Source organism: Pinus tabuliformis, chromosome 8 (genome assembly GCF_031772625.1).
Source record: "Pinus tabuliformis cultivar Carrire ecotype Pingquan chromosome 8, CPIR1, whole genome shotgun sequence".
In the NCBI taxonomy this organism is placed as follows: Eukaryota; Viridiplantae; Streptophyta; class Pinopsida; order Pinales; family Pinaceae; genus Pinus; species Pinus tabuliformis.
In genome coordinates, this window is record NC_142294.1 from 1,162,954,520 (window position 1) to 1,162,963,268 (window position 8,749).

At 36.4% G+C, this 8,749-nt stretch overlaps 1 protein-coding gene across 1 annotated transcript; it reads right to left on the reverse strand.

Annotated features, from left to right (window-relative positions):
* Window positions 1-218: 218 nt before the first annotated feature.
* LOC149239479 (laccase-4-like) lies at window positions 219-3,096 on the reverse strand. The gene is made up of 6 exons (XM_089367152.1): window positions 2,904-3,096; window positions 2,647-2,798; window positions 2,184-2,428; window positions 1,958-2,083; window positions 896-1,864; window positions 219-663 (listed from the first exon to the last, which is right to left on the reverse strand). Exons 1-6 carry the CDS (start codon window positions 3,054-3,056, stop codon window positions 533-535), a joined length of 1,776 nt encoding a protein of 591 aa, XP_089223278.1. The 5' UTR covers window positions 3,057-3,096; the 3' UTR covers window positions 219-532.
* Between the last annotated feature and the right edge of the window lie 5,653 nt (window positions 3,097-8,749).

Below are 8,749 nucleotides of genomic sequence, written 5' to 3' on the forward strand. Positions count from 1 at the left end.
CTTAACATTTCAGAGAGAAAATCTATCAACTTCACCATTAAATCCATCATGGTTATATATAAATGATTTATTATAATTATCAATTATTTTATACATAATAAGGGTACTAAGCAAGCAAACATTGCACATTACACTTGTTATTTTATATATTAAAAACAAAAAACTGATAGAGAAAATCCATCAACTTCGCCATTAAATCAAAGTTTTACAATCGCCTTACATTACCTTTGTCTAAAAGCACGCTTATCACTGTGTAATTCATATATCACACATGGAAGAACCCATAACTCTTTTATTCATGTACCAAGCACTTGTATGTACAGTGATTCAATACAGTTCCACACTGTGATTGGTTGCCCCTTGTTGAATTACCAGTGTGAAGCATTTTTCTTTCCTTGAATAAATAGCCATCTTCCTCGTTGGAGGAAAAGGCTGCTTATTGTGAAATCTTCCTAACAAAAACCTTACGTCGACAACATCTGAAAGAAAAGCAAGAAACAATAATGAAATGAAAGTGATGAAATGAAGAGGATCAACAAGGAGGGAGGTCAGAAGGGGGAGGTGGGAGAGTTTGAAGGGGCCCTTTTCCGTTCTTTACTACCCACGCCATCTTCAGCCCCCATGATGTGTGAACCTCCAAATGACAGTGCATGAACCACACCCCTGCATATATTCCATGGATATTGAGTAAACAAACATTATTATAATTTTCATCTATGCAATGATATGATTTAATGTAAAGTTGAATGGGAAATGAGATGAGATTGTGTGAATATATTCCATGGATATTGAGTAAACAAACATTATTATAATTTTCATATATGCAATGCTATGATTTAATATAAAGTTGCATGGGAAATGAGATGAAATTATGTGAATATTTTGTATATATTACCTGGATTGTCTGCACGGAATCTGATAGCAGCCCAACCTCCTTTGGGAACTCCCACAGTGTTTCTCTCAACAGGGTCAATGAGGTTAAAGTTTGGTGCATCTGTTGATTCATTGTAGTTTCCAACACCTTGGCCCACCACAAAGAAATTGAAACCATGGAGATGGACAGGGTGGCTGTCTGTGCTGAAGATGCTGGTGTCTTGAAGAATCAATTGAACAGTTGTGTTAAAGGGAAGGACTTTTACTCTAGTCCCATTCACAGCCTGTGTATTATTGGGTGGAGTGCCAGTGTAATTGAATGGGAATGGAGGATTGTCTGGAAAATTAGTCTTATAAACTCCTTTCATTTGCTTGAAATAGTGAGACTGAAGAAGAGCTGTGTTTGGGAGAACAAAAGAAATATTGTTGACAGATGCAGTGAATCTTGTCCCATTGGGTGCCTGGCATGTGGCATTTCCCATCCCTTTTGGACAAGGATTCAGTCCCAACCCAATTGTAAAGAAAAGTTTCTTGTCAACTGTTTGAGGAACAAGTGCAGGGAATTGTGAGGTAGCCAAGCTTCTAAGTTTTGCACTAAAGTTGGCTGCAAAGGAAGTGTCATTAAGGGCTGGGAGTTTAGGCATTATAATGGTGGAAGAGGTATTAGAGTTGGAAATGTTGTAGCTCACAATTCCTGCAACAGTGGAGTTATCAAATGTTCCACCCCCTGTAGCAAATGGGCGAGCTGCTATGTAAAACTGGTTAACTCCTCCAACATTAACAGTAGCATTAGCAGTGAATAACACATTGGTGGTTTGGCCGGGTGTTATAACAAGAGTGTCTGTCTGGAAAGGCTTCGCATAAACTGCATCTACTTCCACCACAGTCATGCTGTGATTTGCAATGGCAAGAAAGAGCTCATCATTGAGTGCAGCATTGATGATTCGAAGAAGATATGTCTTCCCAGGATTGACATTAAGAACAAATGTATCTACATAACATACCATGGTTAGTAAATGAGTGACATCCTCTTTTGTACCCAATACATCAAATAAATAAACAAATTAAATACAATTATCATTACCATTGGAGCAGTTGTAAAGTGGTCCAGGAAGTCCATTTATAGTGTAGGCATCTGACACATTTGGACCTCCCCCTGATTGGAGGGCCTGCTGAATAACCTTCTCAGTGTCTGCATTCCACCATTCTCCTGCAAGGTGGTGTGTGTAAAACCATTAAATTCCAGATTACAAGGCCAATGATACAAGGTCCAGATTATCCATAAAAAGTACTAAAATATATAAACTTACCCAGAATAATGGGGACTTCTTTGTATGGCTTGGGAAATGGGTAGGGAACATGTGGCTTGGGATATATAATGATGGCACCATGTACGCTAGCTCTTAACCAAGAAATGTGTGCATGCCACCATAGAGTTCCTCTCTGTCCTGTGATGGTGAAGTTATAAACGTAACTCGTTCCAGTTTGAAGTGGACATTGGGTGATATAACCAGGACCATCTGCCCACCCAGATCTCAGCTGTCGAATCCCATGCCTGCATGCAAAAACATACATAAATACATGATCTCTAAAACTATTCAGTGGCTGCAGGCAAGTTGAGTGATTATTATGAATGAGTAGGATTAGGTCAGCCATATAAATTAAATAATCACAAGTAAACATCACTTTATAATAAACAGCAAAATACTTACTTTATCATAAATATACATCTTAAGTTACTGGAAAAAATAAAAAAATCATAAATATAATTACCAGTGAATAGTCACGTTGTCCTTGACATGGTTAACCAGTTTTATAATTACTTGATCTCCCTCCTGAGCAAAAATGGTAGGTCCTGGATATTGTCCGTTCACTGTGATCAAAGGTTTTGTGTTGCAAAGACGTGTCACATTGCTCTGCCTCACCTGCAACCCAATGCATTTATACTAATTAGATTAATATAACCAAACACCCAAACACCCCTAGTGAACTCCAACATAGTATAAATGATTTGCAGTATATATAGTTACATTGAACTTGTAATGCCTGGTTGTCTGCCAATGCTTTCCTGCTGCTATATCCAGGTACTGAATGATGACCAGCAGGATGACAATTAACAAGTACTTCACAGCTGCCCTGGAAGAGCAGGGGCAAAGGCAGAGTAATGTCTTTGAGTTCAACATTTTCCTCCTGCTACTTAACTTATAACCTATGAAACCCTAGTTTGAATGTAGCTGTGATTACTGTGATCAGCTGGGAGGCATTTATATATATACCAATAGCCCTGAAGATTGCCCGGTGTCTTTCTGGTTGTGGGGTATTATTTGGTGGTGAATCGGTGGAGTAAAAATTAAGAACATACACTCACAAACAACCGTAGACATTGCACAGAGAAAACCTTTGCCTAATTGCTTCTGTGCAGCTGTACCAACTCAGCTGAAAGAGGCGTTCACTGTAAGAAGGCAAGGATGTAATTAAGTTTAATGGAGATTAGTGTGAAATTGAAAGACTTAATGTGGGCTTAGGACATCCATGCTTTTCTGGCATGGCACGAGGTCCTGTATATGAGTTAAGATAGGTTAATCACAAGATCAGTAAGTTCGCTGAGGACCACCATGAAAAAGCTGTCCTTATCCATGAAAAAACGGTCTCCTTTATAATTAACTGCCATTGCCATTGCCATTGCCATGGCCATGTATTACTGTAATTTCAGAGTTGGGTTCATTGATCGACAGAGAGGCCGGTGGTCTCCACTTCCGTTGAGTAGAAAATTCTTTTACTTTCATAACACACAATTGACCACACCAACACCAACTCAAGTCCATTTCAATTCTTTGTTGACCAGACATTGCTGTTCAAATCGCTGGAACCTCCCCTAATTTCCCATCACCAAAGGAGTCTATTCACTGGAACCTCTTTAATTCTCCTCACCAAAGTAGTCTCAGAGATATCCTGTCGACATTAAAAGAAAATTCTGGAGAAGTATGAAGTGGGTAGTTAAATTTCTATGTTTGGTATGGTTCTTGCATTCATGGGATGTCATTAAAACGGAATTCGACTCGAACTTGTTGCAATCTTATCAAAATGCATCCATGGGATGTCATTAAAAGGCAAAAAGGTGGGAAGCTTATGATTTCCTTTATTATTATTAATTACAATTTAATTTTAAGGTTATATTTAATTTAAATATTAAATTGGTGTGCATGATTTGTTGTTTATAAGATTTGATCAGAGATCTTAAAACTTGATCAGAGATCGCAGGTAGATTTGAGTTCACCATCACTGAATTACATTTTATTAATGAATATAATAAAAAAGTCTATATTGACAATATATATAATTAATTCAAATAGGATTATAAATATAATGTTGTTTTAAAAGTCTATATCTACCATATATATTTTTAGTTTTATATATAATTGAAATAAGATTATAAATATAATGCTGTTTTTTATTTTATTGTTATTATTTAAAATTGAATGAGAAAATTTTATTATAATTTAAATATATTTGATTTTTTATTTATTAAATATTGATATTGATATTGATATTATAATTAATTATTTATTATTATTATTTTATTATTATTAATTAATTATTATTATTATTATTATTTAGCTTTGTAGAAGGGGTTAGAGTTGGCTATATCAAGAAAAAATTAGTAGTTAATGGTATTCAAAGACCCATGATAGTCATTCAACAAGTATTTAAGCTCAAAGGGAACTCCAACCAGGTTCAATCCCTAATTCTGCAAAGAATAAGAATACAAATACGAAAATTTGAGTCAATTAAGTTGTATCATGTCAATAGGCATCTAAATTCAAAATAAGATGCCTTAGAAAATAAGGGAATATACTTGGAACCAAGGATATTGGCTTAGGATGAATGCATTGGTGTTTATAATCCTCTACCATGAAAAAACTAATCAAAGGTCAGGAAATTGGTGCATTGATCGGATCAAGATGTAAAGGTGGGGGAATAAACAATCGTGTAGAATGACATCCTCATGCTAGCCTACGTTCAAGTCTTGTAAACCCCTAGAAGCATTCCCCAATAGAATGACGACTCCTCATCACCACCAAGATTTGGGCCCATGTAATCATTTAACTCAAAAGTATGGTTATATATGTGGTATGAGATAGATGGAAGATCATGCACATCTATAGTAAATGTGGGAAGGAGCAAATGAATGTCATCTCCATTAGTGAGGAGAAGCAATCACGCTTAAGGTTTAGATTTTTAATGGCGTAAGTAGAGAATTGCAGGGATATTAATCACGTAACGAATTTCACGTTAGTAGAGTGTACATGATGGTACAATGCATTGAAGATGGCGAACAAATCCATGGCTTGGTGGGGGCAGGTATGCCTAGTGAAGAAGTTTATAAGGCATGATTGGCCTCCATTCTTCACATGGAAGTTTGAGTTTGGAAACCAAGGCCATCAGAAATAAAGAGGGTTGTTTCTCGGGTGAGGACATGGAGGTACCGCTTGTCTCGGAGAATGAGGAAATAAGTTTTCAGCTAGATTACCTCTCTACAATGATAGAACATATTTTTTCTTTGCTAAATAGGTAGGGGGAAATAGTGGTCGTGGAGGTTCAAGCCTAGTTGCTACTTCTGAGTCAAAATAATGGCCCGCTCTAGACCAATATTGACAGACTGCAAGTGAAAATTGATCTATTGGATAAGTATCTTGCAAAAATTGAATCGTTGAGGAGGAAAGGTGTAGAAGAAGTCAACTCGGGTGAGGATAGGAGGGAGTTTTTTGATGTGAACCAACTCGCAGCTTCAAAAATGCCAAAGAAAGACACTGAGGTGATAGAAGAGACCCAGGTCCCTGCTCTAGTGTAGTTAAGGCAAGTTGTTGAGGAAATTGTTGAAGTTAACCCTGAAGTCAGATCGTCCAATGTAGGCTAGTCAATTATCTGTTTTAAATTATGTATTGCAAGTATATTCTAGTTTTACGAGTATTCTGGAAGGTTTTCAGACGATATCAGTTTAGATTCGCATTATGCAGGAAGTGTAGCAGAAACAAGTCCTTTTTGGACATGTTTGAACCAAGTAGTTGAAGATTCAACTAAAATTGTAAAAGGTTCTCGCCTTGTAATCAACTTGATACTAATATTAAAAATACTAACTATTTCATTAAAGAAGAAGATAATGGTGCAAAGCTCAAGCATCAATACTTTAACACATGGGTAGGGAAGATAACATCATTCCTCCTAATCACCTCAGATAAACCTAATTGACATTGTCTTAATCAAGATTTTATCTAAATAAACTGTAAATTCTATAATCAATTCTATTATAAAAATGATTTGTAGTTTTTTATGATGTGATTTATAAGATTTATTTTAATCTAATCTAGATGTCTTCTAAATTGTTTCCATTTATGAAAATCAACTTTTGTTATTGTGAATTTACAATTTGAAGTTGTAAAGCTTAGATATTTAAAAAAGGAGTGAATGTCAACCATGTAGATGCATCTTTGTAATTATTTTTAAGGGGCTTTGTTATTACCATTCCATTCTCATAAATTTGAACAAGAGTTAAAGTATTCACTAGTTCGAGGGGATGCTTATTCAATCGATTTTGTTGTTGAACTACATAACACATTGCCCACTTGAAAGGGGGCATATTCATCTTATATTGAATATTATTATTGTGTCAAAATGCTATGAAACCAGCTCAAGAAAAGATAGAAAAGATAGATCAACGCCTTAGAATTCAGCCTCTTCGAGGGGGAAACCTCCTTTACATTACATAAATGAACAATTCTTGGATGATTCAAATGACAAAACCTCCTTTCTATATATAGGAGTCTAAGGAGTCACAATATAATCCAGCCAACCTAACAATAATAATATAAAGCCAAAAAAATAACAATAGAGGGATTCTATGGGGCACAATAATAACAATATGGGGGCAATAGGGGCACAACAATATTAATAAGGGGTATAACTACAATAGTAATGGGGTAATCACTAGTATTATGGGGACCCAACATGCCCCTCTCCTTCAAAAAAGTGTTGTCCTCAACGCTTGAGTAGTTCTGGATACTTCTGCATAAAATTCTCATCCTCCCATGTGGAATCTTCAGCGGATAAGTTCTTCCACTTGATAAGATACTCTGAAATTTATCGATTTCGTAGCTGTCGAGTTCTTGTTTCCGTGACTGCTTCCGGTTCCAATATAATTTTTCCTTCCTCGTCAAGTTCTGGAAATATTGTTTGAACTGGGAGCTTGTCGCCTATAACATTCTTTAAACATGAAACATGGAAAACTGGGTGCAATCGAGAAGCTGTAGGAAGCTCCAATTTGTATGCCATGGTACCAATATTTTGCAACACCTTGTACGGACCATAATACTTTGGTGATAATTTATTATCCTTCTTAGCTTGCTTGAGGGACATTTTCTTATATGGTTGTAGCCATAGGAATACCCAATCACCTACATCAAAACTTCTTTCACTACGATGTTGATCTGCCTGTTGTTTCATTCTATTCTGTGCCAACACGAGGTTATCTTTTAAGAGTTGGAGGACTTGTTGTTGATGTTCAATGTGATGTTCCACTGCCTGAACCTTAGAATTTTCTCTTAAATATGATGTGATGGATGGTGGTTGATACCCATAAAGTGCCATAAATGGGGTCATTTTTGTTGCTGTATGGAAGGAAGTGTTATACCACCATTCAGCCAGAGGCAACCATTTGACCCATTGTGTCTGTTTATCAGATACAAAGCAACGAAGATATCCTTCCAAACATTTGTTTACTATCTCAGTTTTCCCATCAGATTGAGGATGATAAGATGAGCTATGAGCTAACTGAGTACGAAGACAAGAAAATAATTCTGTCCAAAAATTTCCAGTGAAAATGGGATCTCTGTCACTTACAATAATCTTTGGGTTTCCATGTAGCTTTTGAATTGTTTCCATAAATGCAGTAGAAACTGTACTGGCTTTAAATGGATGTGATAATCCACAAAAGTGTGCATACTTGGTAAGTCTGTCAACTACCACCATGATGACACTCTTTCCCTCAGACTTGGGTAAACCTGTGATAAAATCCATTGAAACCTCCTCCCAACGTTGGCTTGGAATGGATAAAGGTTGTAGTAGACCCGGTGTCTTAATTGTTTCAACTTTATTTTGTTGGCAAACTAAACATTCTACCACAAAATTTTGAATATCTGATTTAAGGCCATCCCAAAAAAATTCCTTCTTAACCCTGTGGTAAGTTTTAAAAAATCCTGAGTGCCCTCCTAAGGGAGAAGTGTGCAATTCCATAAGAATCTTTTGTTTTAGCTGGGAATTCTTACAGAGGTATAAGCGATCTTTGTACCATAACGAATCATTTTGCCAGCTAAATGTATCAGACGTACTGGAATCTTGTTGTAACTTTCGAATAAGTGCCCACACTTCTTCGTCATTCTTCCACTCCTCCCTTGCTTCATTTATCCAATCTGGTTGGATAATAGAAATGGCGCACAACAATGCTTCCACATATTCATCCTTTCTTGAGAGTGCATCTGCCACCACATTTTGCTTCCCTTTTTTGTAGATGATTTCAAAGTCATAACCCAACATCTTTGTGACCCACTTTTGTTGCTCTTCAGAGGATAATCTTTGTTCTAAAAGGTATTTAAGGCTATCATGATCCGTTTTTACCTTGAAGTGTCTTCCCATTAGGTAGGGTCGCCATTTCTTAAGTGCATGGAGTATTGCCAACATTTCCTTCTCATAAATAGCTTTTCTTAAAAACTTTCCCTTGATTGGACGACTTTCAAAAGCAATGGGTCTTTCATCTTGCATTAGAACAGCACCAATTCCATTTCCTGAAGCATCACATTCTACAATAAAGGTTTTTGTGAAG

Bases quoted from the DNA above. Each gene is read 5' to 3' on its own strand.
- LOC149239479 (XM_089367152.1), bottom strand. From the start codon at position 3,056: ATGTTGAACTCAAAGACATTACTCTGCCTTTGCCCCTGCTCTTCCAGG. The intron at 1,865-1,957 runs GTAATGATAATT...TATGTTATGTAG, and splicing joins ACTTTACAACTGCTCCAATG to ATACATTTGTTCTTAATGTC. The intron at 664-895 runs GTAATATATACA...GAATATATGCAG, and splicing joins ATTCCGTGCAGACAATCCAG to GGGTGTGGTTCATGCACTGT.